Source organism: Dioscorea cayenensis, chromosome 13 (genome assembly GCF_009730915.1).
Source record: "Dioscorea cayenensis subsp. rotundata cultivar TDr96_F1 chromosome 13, TDr96_F1_v2_PseudoChromosome.rev07_lg8_w22 25.fasta, whole genome shotgun sequence".
Taxonomy (NCBI): domain Eukaryota; kingdom Viridiplantae; phylum Streptophyta; class Magnoliopsida; order Dioscoreales; family Dioscoreaceae; genus Dioscorea; species Dioscorea cayenensis.
In genome coordinates, this window is record NC_052483.1 from 5457855 (window position 1) to 5472868 (window position 15014).

A 15014-nucleotide genomic window follows, 5' to 3' on the forward strand; every position below is an offset into this window, starting at 1 on the left:
ATTATCATAAAACCTTATATTTGTGGTGAAATGATAGAGAGTCACAAAAAAATTTCATTAAATGTCTTAACTCTTATAGTGTACTCAAAGTATGCTCGAAAGGTGACTTTAGTTTTTGAATCTAAATTGATTTCAAATTGATTTCAAATTATTCTCCAACAATTTCTTCACATATGCTTTTTGTCCTTGACCAAGAGGGCAATTATTCTGTTAGTAAAATTCTTGTCAATGATAGAGTTTGTGTAAAGCTATGATTAACACACTAAATAAAAAGATTGTCAAGGAAGTAAACCTCCATTGAGAATTCTCCGTTAGTATAAAAACTCCACACACCCTAAAGCCAAACTAACCTCTAGCATATTTTGGTCAACCCCAATCTCGGCCAGCACCACATGGTAGGAGAAGATCAGGATTAGGTTGGAGAAGATAGGTCGGGAGTTAGTTTTATGGTTGGAGTTTCACACCCGGATCCAAAAATAACGCGGGCAACATGTGGAAGTCCTTTGATGAGTGATTTTATAATTTTTAAATAATTTTTATTTTTAAAAAATGTTTAATATTTTTAAAAACTCTTTTATAATTTTAATAGCTTTTTATAATAATATTTTTAATAACATGTTAATAATTTTTCATTAATATTTTTATGCAAATAAGATGAATTAGATGAAGAAACCGGACGGTAATTTGGTAGGGGATCTAATTTTTCCCAATTGAAAAATAGAGAGATCAAATTAATAATTTTGTAATAGAGGGACCAAAAAGGATGGAGTAATTATAAATAGATAGACTATTTTAGAGTTTTTCCATTAAAAGTTCAATTAACATATATAAAAAAAATTTTAAAAAAATCATTAAAATCCCTAAAATAACTTTTTTCTACTTTTAACTATGTGGAGAAATATAAAATTATGCAGAGACGAAGACATATAGAAAACTAGCTGGTTAGACGGGAGAGGAAAAAATAAATAAAGTCACATATGGGCACCATCTTTTGACATTTAACCATATATTATTGATAGACCCTAATGATGAGTGGGCTTATAAAAAATGTATAATTAGTCATGAAGGGTGATGCAATGTATCATATGAGTTAACAAACTTGTTTTAATTATATCAAATCTATTTTGAAGAATACGCATGGGAAAAATAAACAATTTAACTATTGCAATATGGTCATATAAAGACAAAGTCATACCTTGTCAAGCCATCTTTTGAACTGGAGGTGTGAGTTGGTTTCTAGTCCCTATTGGCCTCTTCCTGAGTGTGGAGGGGACACAATTCACCTTGGCTTTCAGATCTTCCAATTCATTCTCCACATCAGCCAACAATTTGCTTTGTGCTTGTAATAATGTAACCAAGTTTTTCTTGGACGGCAGGGTTCTGCATGCAAGTACACAGCGCCCCCAACAATGTGTTCACAATGTCCATCATATTTCTCACAACTTAACCACACTGATTATTATTTGATTTTTGAATGATGAGATATATGAACATGAACTCAACATTGAGAATGAGCCTTATATTTATAGTCTGCCACCAAAAAAATGAAAAAGAAAAAAAATTATTCATAATGATACCTTTGCTTTTAAAATTAATTAATTTTTATTTTTATTGTATTAAAATGTTTAAATTGATTCCAGTATGTTGCATTTTCTCATGTTGGTATATATATGTATATACTGGGTTGCTATTTGACATCGGATCTAAAAATGCATAATTATTTTTATTTATTTATTTCAATTTGATTGGTTTTTCTAGTTTTAGAAAACTTAGAAGATGCTAAAATAATAAAAATCCATCACATTATATCACCCCATCCATTTATATGCTAAAATTAGTTGTTGATTTGAAAATTTCAATAAAACAATAACATGTTCTTCATTCTATGTTAAGTGAAAATTATATTAAAAATTCTAAAAATACAAGGGAAAACAATTAAATACGTGATCGAATATTTTAAAATTATACATATGAAATAAAGGAAAAATAAAAAGAAAGTAAAGCATCTTATTCAAGATGGCTTTAATCGTTTTTTGGTGCAATATAGAGTTAAAGGAACAAATGCTTTGCTCTTTTGTTGCAATGAAGAAAAGAACCATGGCAGAGTTTGTAAACCAAAAAGCAAAAAAAAATGAGCATGAGTTCCTTTCTTTGGTGCTTAATGTAATTATCCTTTAATGGATACTCATGTATATATAGAATAGTTGCTTTCTCTTTATAAAATTAATTAATGGTTCTTTTCTTCATTATTTTTCCTTTTTTGTATCTTACTGTACTTGCTTTATTTTATCCATCTTCCATTAGACGTCAACTTTGATTATGTGGTTTAATTAATTAGCTTTGGTTATTACAAGAAGTAGGAATTCACATCATATGTTCATATATATGATACTAACAACAAGAAGAGTGTGGCGTCAACTATGATTACGTCATCATAAGAATACCAACAACAAAAACAATGAAAAGGGCTTTATACAGGCTCTACCCATAGATATATAATTTTTTTGCTTCGGTTTGCTCCAAATCATGCCTCAACCTTATGGTTTTATCCTGTAAAAACTGCCTCACACTCTGAGGTTAAAATTGTAAGAATAATTTGATACATTTTTCATATTAAGAACTAGATTCCAACATTCCAACAAATATAAATAACGTGAGTTTTATAGTGTGAAAAGAAGTGATTTTTGCACGGCAGTGTATGCACAATATTGTAAAAGTACTATTGATTTAGAAATTTGACCTTGGGTATGCTCATTCACTATTTTCATAACATTTCACTATACCAAGTAGTGATTCTTAAATCTCTTCTTGTTTGCTATGATGTTCCAAAAAAGATAATTTTTATTTTATTAATCCTTCATTTCCCTTTTTTCATGTGGCTTTCAATCCAAAATGTAATTATTTGGATAATTCACAAGCCCAATTAATGTAAGCTATAAGAAAGACCAACAAGACCAATGTTTCAGCACTGCCAAATGATAGACAAAGTATGAATGAAGAAATGAATGTGTGTTCATTAGAGTGAAACCAACCCATATAAATACAAGAAGAATGAATACATGAGTAAGTATATACATATAAGTATATAGTATAAGTACAAGTAATATATTACTCTAACATGCTCCCTCAAACTCACGGTGGGTCATAAACCGAGAGTTTGCCAACTAGAAACTGAAACTGAGAGACAATATGTGCCTTAGCTAAAAGATCAGCAAGCTGCTGTGTAGAGGCAACATAAGGAAGAATAATACTGCCAACAAGATAATGATGCCGAACAAAGTGAAGAGCGACCTTAAGATGGTTTGTACGTTCATGAAATACAGGGTTGGCAACAATTTTAATGGCACTCTAGTTGTCACAATATATAGGAGTAGGGGCAGAGACAGTGACACCAAAGTCCGTCAAAATTTGTCACAACCAAAGAACTTCCTTAGCAGTAGAAGACATAGCACCATACTCAACCTCAGCAGTAGAAAGAGCAACAATAGATTGTTTCTTGCTTTTTCAAGAGATAAGAGAATCTCCAAGAAAAATGCAGAAACCAGTAGTAGAATGTCTATCAGAGGCATCACATTCCCAATCAGCATCACAATAGGCGCGCAACTCAAAAGAAGACGTGGCAAAGAAAAATAGAGAGCGAGATATAGTACCACGTAGATAACGGAGAACTCGTAAAAGGGCTGCATAATGAGTAGAGTGAGGAGCACTCACAAATTAACTAAGAACACGAACAACATATGCAATATCAGGCCGAGTAATAGTCAGATAGACAAGAGCACCAACAAGTACAGGATAACTAGTAGAATCAAGCAGAGGCTCACCATCAGAAGAGGAGAGTCGGTGATGTAGCTATATAAGGGTAGAAGCAGTGCGGAGATCAGTGATATCAGCTCGTCGAAAGATGTCAAATATATACTTCTGTTGAGACACCAAGTAGCCTCGACAAGAATAAGCAACATCAAGACCCAAAAAGTAATGAAGAGGGCCAAGATCTTTCATTTGAAACTCGGTATGTAACTGTTGTTTCAAGGAAAGAACAGTATCAACATCATCATCAGTAATAACCATATTGTCAACATAAAGAAGAAGAATAGTGATGGCTCAAGGAGTCTGCCGAGTAAAGAGAGCATAATCATGAGAACTCTCGATGAAACCGAGAGTAAGAACCACACTGCGAAATCGCTCAAACCAGGCACGAGGAACTTGTTTGAGCTAATAGATAGCTCAGCGAAGATGACAGACATACTGAGAAGGATGAGAGAAACCGGGAGGAGGAGTCATATAAACATCCTCAGAGAGATCTCCATATAAGAAAGTATTGGTCACATTTAACTGATGAAGTGGGCAGTGACGAGCAGCAGAAATAACGAAAAAAGAAGACGAACACCAGTCAACTTGGCAACAGGAGCAAATGTCTCCTCATAATCAATGCCATACTCTTGAGTAAAACCACGAGCAATAAGACGCGCTTTGTGGCGCTTAATATTACCATCGACCCGGGTCTTAACTCGATAGACCTAGCGACAACTGATAGGAGTAACACTAGATGGAAGAGGAACAAGATCCCATGTATGCATACGCTGAAGAGCATCAAGTTCCTCTGACATAGCTTGTTGCCACTCGGGATGTTTCATAGCCTCACGATAAGACTGCGGCTCCGAATGCAAGTAAATAGTAACAAGAAAGGCTTGGAAATCAGGAGAGTATGTGATGAGAGAGAAAGGGCGTAGTGAGTAGGTGGGCGGCAAGGATGATCTAGGTAACAACGGGAAATAACATGAGCATGTTTAAGGGAGGATGGGTCGGCGGAGAGAGGAGACGAATTACCAGAATGATCAATGCACCCAGAGGAGAGTGAGGAATAGAGGAAGTATCTACAGAGACGTCTGAAAAAGGCACATAATAAGCAGTGGTGGTGATGCTCGGAAGAACTATGGAGGGGAGAGAAGAGGATGCAATAGCAGAAGACTGAAGAAAGGAATGATTTGGAAAGGATGAAGAGAAATAAAGGGTATCTTCAAGAAAAGTTACGTGACGGGAAATTCGAAGACGGTGAGAATGAGGATCATAACAGCGATAGCCATTGTGTTCAGAGTTATATCCAAGAAAAATGCTCATGGCGTAATCGAGAAAGTTTGTTTCTCTCGACAAAGGCAAAAAGAACAAAAACAAGTGCAACCAAACGTCATAAGGTGACCACAGTGGAGAGAGAAATGGACTATGGACGCTCATAAGGTGTAAGACTAGAGAGAGTGGAGGTAAGAGTACGATTGATAAGATAGATGGATATAAGAATGGCTTTAGCCCAAAAAGGATCTGAGGGACGTAAGAGGCAAAAAGTGCACGTGATGTGTCAAGGATATGGCGATATTTGTGCTCAACGACACCATTCTGAGCAGGTGTATAAGGATAGGATTGCTGAGGAAAAGTACCATGAGTGGACAGTAATGTGGGAAAGAATGTAGAGAGATACTCGTAAGCCCATCGGAGTGAAAAATCTTAATGCGTTTACCAAACTGAATATATATATACCATTTGTGCAAATTGAGAGTAAATGGTAAAAACCTCTGATCGGGAACACATTAAATAAAGCCAAGTATAACGCGAAAAATCATCAACGAAAGATATGTAATAAAAGAACCTACCAAGAGAGGAGAATGGTGCATGACCCCAAACATCAGAATGAACTAGATCAAAAGTAGATTCAGAAATAGATTCTCGTGAAGAGAAAGGAAGAGCAATGGGTTTAGCGAGTTTACAACCCATACAAGGATGTAAAGGAAGAAAAGAAACAGAACCAAGATTACCTGAACTTGTTAAGAGTTTCAGGCGAGAACTAGACAAGTGACCAAAGCGACTGTGCCAACGATCAAGGGAACATACAAAGACAACAATGTTAGAAGATAGAGGAGCAAGAAGATGAAGAGTGTCTAAGTAATAGAGGCTGCCAACTCTACGCATGATCCCAATCCTCTAGCCTAGAAAATGGTCCCGCGCAGTACAAATAGAAGAAGAAAAGGTAAGTGTGAGACCATGATCAGTGAGCTGACTAACAGAGAGAAGATTAAGAGCTAGGCCAGGGACATGATGGACATCAGGAATATCAAAAGAAGTGGACTGAAGACGACCACACTACATAACAGGATGAAGGCTCCTATCAGCAGTACAAATACTAGAAAAGGTATGAGGTATAGTAATAGAGACTAGGCTGGAGGTATCGGCAATCATATGATGAGTAGCATCAGAATCTAAAATCCAGGAGGAGGAAGACATACCAAAGGCAACAAACATAGTAGAGGAAGTGCTAGAGGGCAAAACGTGCTACATAGCATGAATCTATTTTGTAAGCTGAGCAACCTGAGAAAGAAGATCAACAAAGGAAGGAGAATCTGAAGCTGAGACAGAAGCAACATGAAGAGAGGAAGCAAGAGATCGAGGAGGAGGGCGAGACTGTGATGGCTATTGTTGTTGACGTTGCTGAAGCTTCAAACACTGATTCTTCATATGACCAAGACGCTTGCAATAATGACAGATAACAAAAGACTGAGAAGTGGTTGATGAAGCAGGAGCTGATGACACAGAAGGGCCAGAGGATACTCTAGTGGAACGTGGAGAGGTCACAGTAAGGACTGTGTCTGCAAGGAGTAACCTTGGAAATAATGTGCTGAGACAAGTTTCTTCAGTAATCACACTACGAATGATATCGTCAAATGATGGAAGAGGGTCTCGATTAAGCAATTGGCTGCGAACAACCTCAAAATCTGGATGAAGACGCATCAGAAATTCGAAGGTGCACTGTACTTTGCGAGACTGAGTGCGAGATTTGCAATATATGCATGTTAGGCAAGTAGACTCCTCTAATGAATCAATCTGACACCACAGGGACCGTAGGTCATTGACATATTCTTTGACGGATCACTCACGTTGCTGAATGTGAGTAAGATCCTGTAAAATGACATACTAACGAGCGGAGCTGGAATGCTCAAACATATGGCCTAAGTGTTCCCACATTGCTTGAGCAGTGGGAAGGTGTTCAATTTCCATACGAACATCAATCACAAGACTAACAGATAATGGTCAATGTTCAACAATCAGCAAGTGCCCAAGAAGCATCAGGGGTGGACAGTTGGGATAAACAAATCCATACCAAGTAATGCAATGCGAACAGTAGTAAACCATTCACGATAGTTGGAACCATTTAATTTGACATCAATTGAATATAGAAAATGTGGAGAAGATGGTGCCTTTTTTAATATGTATATATATATATATATATATATGAAGATATAGATATATAAATATATAAATATATATAATAATAGATACTACTTTAAGAAAAAGTGGGGGGATTTGACTGAAGGAAACGGTTAATTGACATGGGGACTTGAACTGGAAAAGTAGAATGGTTTATTTTTGTTTTTTTTAATATATAATCATATATAGGATAATATATAATATATACTGTGAGAGGAATAAAGCAAAGAATTAAAACAAGGGGAAAATGCCAAGGGCTTGGGAACTTGATATGCTGAAAGTTGTGCTGTCTCTTGATTGGCTACTGTTGGTCCACTACTCTTGGTCTGTTACTGTTCATCGGTGAGAGCATGCAGGCCTCATCGTCAGGTGATCATCAGCAGCAGGCAAAGCTCGTATAGGTTGGGAGTTGTCGATAACTCAACGAGGGTGGTTTGGTTCGGCGGAGGATTAATGAGAGAATACGTCGGTTGTGGTTTGCAGCTCGTCGGAGCTAGCGTGACTAAGAAGGCTAATAACAAAGACTTAACAAAGCGCAATAAAAAGCTAACCAAGCTTGACAGGACATTGGCAATGGTTTTCTGCTTGTTGGAGCTACCGTGAAGAAGAAGAAGGCTGGCCACAAAGACTTGACAAAGCTCAATGGAGAGCTAACAAAGCTAACAAAGCTTGACAGGGAGCAAACAAAGCTCGACGGGGAGCTAATGAAGACTAGACGGAAAAGAATTCCGGTAAGACAAAACTCATCGGAGAGTTAACAAAGACGCGGCAGAGATCGGCCGACATCTGATACCATTATAAACAAAGTATGAATGAAGAAATGAATGTGTGTTCATTAGAGTGAAACCAACCCATATAAATACAAGAAGAATGAATACATGAGTAAGTATATACGTATAAGTATATAGTATAAGTACAAGTAATATATTACTCTAACACCAACCATTCTCCTTTCATTTATAATATGTTTTGAAACAACCATTCTCCTTTCATTTATAATAGCAAAACATAGAAAGGAAAAAAAGTCAAATTTAATGCCAAAATAAAATAAAATTAGAAGAATGGTTTTTGAGCTTATTAGCTGAAAGACTAAACCCTTGTCAAGAGACCAATCTTCTGTTGGTGTGTGATTGAAGACTAGATGGCAGGAGATGGTTGCAAAACGGAGATGTTTTTAGAAGCTGTCAGTTGTTTTGTGATTTGAGAATCTGTTGAGTGTTTTGTGAATCAAGGGTAGTTTAGTCATTTCAGGTATTTGAAAGCTCGGTAAAGTGGTTGCTGGCTGGTTAATTTGAGAGGGGATGGAATGGATGGTCTAGATGTGATCATCAATGTTTTTGTTTTAAGTTTGAGGCAGAAGTTGATGAGAAAGGAAGTGAACGGTGGAGATTAAGAGATCTGATAGATTAGATTAGAGTAAGTCCGAGGCAAATGCAGGTTAGTCGGTTCAGTGAGCTAGAACTGGACATGTTGCAGAATGACTCATCAAAACTAAGGGGCTATATGTTTGTTTATTGTTTTGTTTATGTTATTCAGAGAAGGTAGTGTGTGTGTGTGATGTTCTTAGCTTCTTGTTTTTTTTTTTTATTACAAAACTTGTGTGAATTTTCCCTTCAAATACATGAGGTCTTAGAATACGAGTATTATTACAAAGTTGTTTGTTGATGATCCGGCATTACATGCCTATTGAAAAATGTTTAAATAAAAAATTCAGAAATCTCATACAAGCTCATAGCAGTATTAATAATTCTGACAAAAAGGAAAGATGTTTTATTTGTTCATTGAGAAAGTATATATAAAGCATACCATTCCAGGCGATGGCTGAAGAAGCACAATTAAGCACCAACAGAGAAATCTTTGATAGCACTATCCTCCTATTCTATAAAGAACAGAGCCTCCTCCTTCCTCATCACTTCCTGCTAACATCCATCAATCAAAACAGACCACAAAAATCAAGGTTCAAAGAAATGAAATCCGCATCAAATTGTAAAGCACTGAAACCTTAATAAACGTTTGTTTTTACTCGTAGATCATCCACCTATAAATGAGCCATCCTTGTGTTTTATACTCTATATCTAATAAAGTTGTTGCACCGGCCATTAGTCATTAATTAAACTACAGCAAAAACCAATGATGTTTTGATTTTCTTCTTCCATGCGACTTTATAAAGATAAATTGATAGTGTATTGACTATAAAAAAAATGGAAAGGACTAAAAATAATGGGCCATCTAAAAATGAGAAAGGATGGAGACAGGGAATGAACACAAATATTTTACAATGAACTCACACATTAATACAAATAATAGTAAATCCATAATTCTTACTGACTACATTACTTCCAACTACAAAATGCTCTATAAGAATATTTTCTAAAGTAGAGATTATCTTCAACTAACAATGATTGAAATACAAATCTGTATGATATATACTAAACTATTGACATGAATGAAACGTCTGCCTGCTCAAGGTGAGATGGGATGGTTGTGTCCTCCCATTCCAAACCATTCCACAATTCTTTGCCAACTCTCACATATTTGAATTTATTATTGACAATAGATGGCTTGAAAGGAAGTTTCTTTAGCTTTGGACAGCTGTCTAAGTAAAGCACAGACAAAACAGGAAAATCCAATGAACATATGCTTAAGCTCACTAAGTTATCCATATATTGATTTCCAAAGATAGTAGACTAGGAAAGGTGGGAAGGCCTGGTGAAACTGGTTGCATCTCGATCAGCAGGGTCAATCAATTCCTCCATTTCTGAACAATCACATACACTTAATTTCCTAAGGCATAGGAGATGCAAAACCCATGAAAGACTCTTTAGAGATGAACACCAACTAATGGAAACATTTGCTAACCTCTGGAAGCATGCACTAGATACTGTTTCTGCTAGCCAAGTGATTTGTTTTAGATTTCGAAGCCATTTCAACTTGAAATACTTTACACTGACCGCACTGCCATTTATCAACAAATCCTCAACGTCGCAATCAGTGATGTCTAACCTTACAAAACCCTCACCATGCTTGTAACTCAAGTCACAAAAATGGAGGATGGGCATATTGTGTAGTCGGTATATACTTATATTCCAGGTTGGCAAATATTTGAGAAGTCCAAGAATCTCTATTTATTCCAAAACCATACTGATTGCTTTATTATTATTATCTTTTATTTTTAAATTTTTTTTATTGTTCATAAAAATATATTTTTTTAAATTATCATGTTAAATAATTATAAACTCAACCTAATAAATTTGAGAGAGTAATTTCACCCCTATTGTGAAATGCTAAAGTGATTTGCGAAATCTTACTTTCATCGTTTCTAATTTTTCGCTTCCACTAATCAAACAAATATGTTAATGATTTAACACTTCCCCTTCAACTAACATATGAAATTAAAAATTTTCAATTAAAACTTTCACTCCAACACTTCTACCTGGTAGTTGAATTAATTAAAACTTTCACTTCAACACTTTAACCAATTCGATAGACTACTTTAAACCAAACACTTTTATAAAGTAAAAATCAAAAGAATTTTTTTTTTCAAACCCCTTATAATATATAATACTTATTAATAAGTTAAAATTAGGAAAATAATTTCTTTAATATTAATTTTTTAATTAAACTATTACAATATATAAATATAAGCAAAACACACAATTATTATAATTGAGTGGATATATTCTTATTTATTTTGATTTGCAAATTAAAAAAACATGAAATAATATATATTTATAGATATATAAGTAAATTTTTCCCCTTTTCCAAAAACATCTCGTTCCAAATGTATTGGGTTGAAAACCACACATTGGCTTGGCTTTTAGCCTTTTACCATCTCTACCAAGGACCAGGATTTCGGATCTAGATACCTTATCAAATCCGGATCTGTTATTTTTTTTTACATTATTTATTTATTTTTAAATAATGCTTTAATATAGAATAAGTTAATTCAAGGAAAACTAACTGCAAAAACAACTGTCACACATGGAGAACTAACAATGCCAAACTTAAAAAGATAAAAGGACTCAACGGTCACAAAAAATTATAAAGGGATTAGAAGAACCGAACTAATTGCTAAAACAACATCCATCACACGGAGAACTAACACTGTCAAATTTATAAAAAAAAAAAAAATAAAAGGACTCCGAGGTCACAATAATTATAAAAAGATTAAAAGAACAGACCTTGTACTTCTTTAAGAACTAAAAATATAATTATAACTAATTAATATAAACATTAGCCATATGAAATAAATTCCACAGCAACAAAAATATAACCATCAATTAGAAAATAAATAAAATTAAATATATACCTAGTTATTTATTTTATAATTAACATAATTTAACAGGATATTCTATTGTTAATAAAACCTAATGATCACAGAGAATGAAGTAACTTCACCATTAAATATATGTTTATCAAATTCAAATCTAAAACTCTCTCTCACCAAGCACAAAGTCCGATAATCTAGCACTCCAAATACATCAAACAAGACACTTTCTTGTATCTTCAAATACAAAATTACAAAAATTTATAAATACAATACAACTAAAATTCTACTGTATCTAACCATAAGCTAATATCATCTCATCACTTCTCCCTCTCTACTGTAGCTTTGGTTGCACTTAAACAAGCACCATCTTCTCTTCCAGTAAGTATTTCACAACCCATAAAGATCTTTAAATGCATGGCAAAATCAGTGATTCACCTTGAACCTTCACACATATCTCAAGATTTAAAATTCAGAATATTTGGGGATTTCACAAAATATCAGGCTTTTTTTCTTAGTTAATTCAGAATTTCCTCAGTACCATCGGGTACTTCCCTTGTAAAACAATCAGCAGAAGTAGCACACCATATGAGACATGAGAAATTGAAAGAAAATGAGGAATATTCCTAGACAAAGACAAAGATAAAACCGACAAAACACATTATAGATTTAGATTATAAATATATGGTTTTTGGATGACAAACATGATCTCTTTTATGCCTTCTATCAAAGAAAACCAGATTGGTGTCTTAAACACTCACCAGCGGTCACTTTGATGTCACGTGTGACAAAAATTTTACATTTGGTTAGCCTCACGATGATGATGATGGTAATGGCGATGAGCTCTCTTATGGCCACGTAGTCTTCTTCTAGATCGCTTGCTGACATTGTTTGAATGAGAGATTTCCTTGCCACTTTCCAAATCACCAAAGATGCAATCCAGAGGATCTGCGATCATCTCACTGCCCTGGCTGCTCTGTATTCCAAAGGTAAGAAGTTTTAATAACTGTTCTAAAAAAATGAAGTTAAACATGTTAGGCAGGATCAGAGAGTGAAATACTTACGATGATTTGCTTGGGCTGCTCCTTTGCGGTGGAGTTTTTATAATTTTCGACTTTACTGTATTGGAACTTTTGAACATCATTTCCCTCTACATACATGTTCCGGAACCGCCATAATGTGAAAGCACGATCAGGATTCACGTCATTGAATACCTCCTCTGGGTACATATGTTTACTCAAAAGTTTCACACATGATGGATTATACATATGCCTCTTCATGATTCTGCCAAAAATGCCATGCATTTAATCCAATATACAATTCTTTCAGCAAATCTACCGAATTGAACATTCGAACATAAATGTAACACATAGAAATTCAATCTTTCTTGTGATAATACTTCCAAATATTCAGTAGAAAATAAATCATAGTTTAAATCAGGACTGGAGTTATAGAGTTACTAAAAGAAATAGAAGAAAATCACAAAGATAACCAAAAATTTCCAGAATATCAGAGAGGTGCTGCCATTACATATATGTCAGTGCATAGATAGAGAAATCTAAGTGTGCCACATGGTGCATTGGAGAGCTCTATTCAAGGGCACATTTGCAAATGGTGTTGCACAATGCAAGAATGTATATACATGTAATTGAGAAGTAGAACCTACATGCCTGCCAAACCCAACTTCATGTGATCCCAATCACGTCCTAGAATTTTATCCACGCAAGCATCCAATGAATGATTAAACCTCCACATTCCTGCTAGCATACCAGACCCGGCACCATTTACAGAATTATTTGCTAGTACCTATCACAACCTAGAGAATACCCCCCAACAAATGTAATTATTTGGATAATCCACGGATCAATTTATTTGAAGCCCCCCACACAAAAACATAAATTTAACCATTTTGACGATTAATGAGCTCAAGTAATCGTAAATCCATACAACAATTAATGAGCTCAAGTAATTGAAAATCCAAACACGCACACACACACAAGATGTGATCATTTGGATGATACATAAACCAAAGGATTTGAAGCCTCTCGCACAAAAAATACAAATTTAACTATATTGATAATTAATAAGCTCAATTAATTGAAACTCCATCCACACACACACACACAAAAGTAACTATTTTTTCTTTTTGATAATTCATGCAGTCATTTAATTAAAGCTCCACATGCACACACTAATGTAAAATTATTAGGATGATTCATGCACCAGATTAATTGAAGCACCACAGATATATATCCAATGTCATCAGCTCAATTGCTTGAAAATGCACTCAAAGACGAACAAAAAATGTAATTTGTTTGGGTACTTCATGAATCACAATTAACTGAAGTTCCACACACATACAAATCAAATTTCACAAACACAAGAACTTGAAGCCACACACACACACACACAAATGTAATTATTTGGACAATTCACAAGCTCAATTAATTTAAGCTACAAGAAATAACTACGAAACCAATATTTCAACACTACTAATGTCTTTTTTCCTTTTAAAAAAGGAGGTGAATTTAAGTATTTACAATAGCAATACATAGAAAAAATAAGCCAATTTTAGTGAAAAATTAAATAAAATTAGAAGAATGATTCATGAACTCACCAGCTGAAAGGCTAAACCTATGCCACGGAACCAAGCTTCTAGATGCTGCATACATACATATTAAAAATCAAAAATTTAGAGATCTCACATAAACTCATAGCATTAAGTATTACATAAAGGAAAGTTTTTTTTTCTTTATTCATCGAGAAACTATGTATAAAGCATATACCGATCCAGGCAATGGCTGAAGAAGCACAAGCACCAACAGTGAAATCCTTGCATTCCTTGAAGAACATAGCCTCCTCCCTTGTCATCCCTTCCTACAACATCCATCCATCAACCCATCAAAACAAACCACCAAAATCAAAATTCATAGAAAAACGAAATCCACATCTAACAATTGTGAAACATTGAAACCCTAAACATCAAATTATGAGATTTTGAGCGAAATCTCTCTTACCGATCGGAGCAGATGCTCCAGCTCCGCAAGCAAATCCCCCATTCTCTTCTTCACCCACACCCACAATGAAACCCAGAGAGACAGACAACGAGAGAAGGAGGGAGATGAATCAAACCTCAAGAAATCGCTGAAGCTCCTGCGAAATTTCCATCCCAACCATCGTATTTCCTCCCAAAGTGCTCTGATTAAACCCTAAAAAATTTTTCTTAAAACCCTATAAATCGCAGGAGACACTTGGTGCACATCCTAAAGAAACCAGAATATATATGGGCCTTCCCATTGGGCTTCATGGATGTGGACCTTTTATGGGCCTTTCTTCTGGTTAAATACTATTAGTCCTTCAAAAAAAAAAAAAAAATTCTTTTTGAAAACCCACAAATTATTATTATTACCACAAAATTGTCATGAACCACCTTGCTAAATGCTAGAACGGCACAAAGTGTTGACTAGTTAAAAAAAAACTAAACAAAGTTTCT

General features: G+C 34.9%; 1 protein-coding gene across 6 annotated transcripts; it reads right to left on the reverse strand.

The window, feature by feature from the left end:
• Nucleotides 1-11628: 11628 nt before the first annotated feature.
• Nucleotides 11629-14759, reverse strand: LOC120274438. Of its 6 annotated transcripts, none has more exons than XR_005540931.1 (5): nt 14654-14759; nt 14308-14398; nt 14139-14183; nt 12586-12805; nt 12165-12497 (listed from the first exon to the last, which is right to left on the reverse strand). XR_005540931.1 is itself a non-coding variant. In XM_039280972.1 (4 exons), the coding sequence occupies exons 1-3, from the start codon at nt 13286-13288 to the stop codon at nt 12318-12320; spliced, it is 501 nt and encodes a 166-aa protein (XP_039136906.1). In that variant the 5' UTR covers nt 13289-13597; the 3' UTR covers nt 11629-12076; nt 12283-12317. The 6 variants fall into 6 exon arrangements, 3 of the variants coding, with proteins under 3 accessions (XP_039136906.1, XP_039136905.1, XP_039136907.1); XR_005540930.1 differs by having other exon boundaries at nt 14308-14394; nt 14539-14759; XR_005540929.1 differs by having other exon boundaries at nt 14539-14759.
• Between the last annotated feature and the right edge of the window lie 255 nt (nt 14760-15014).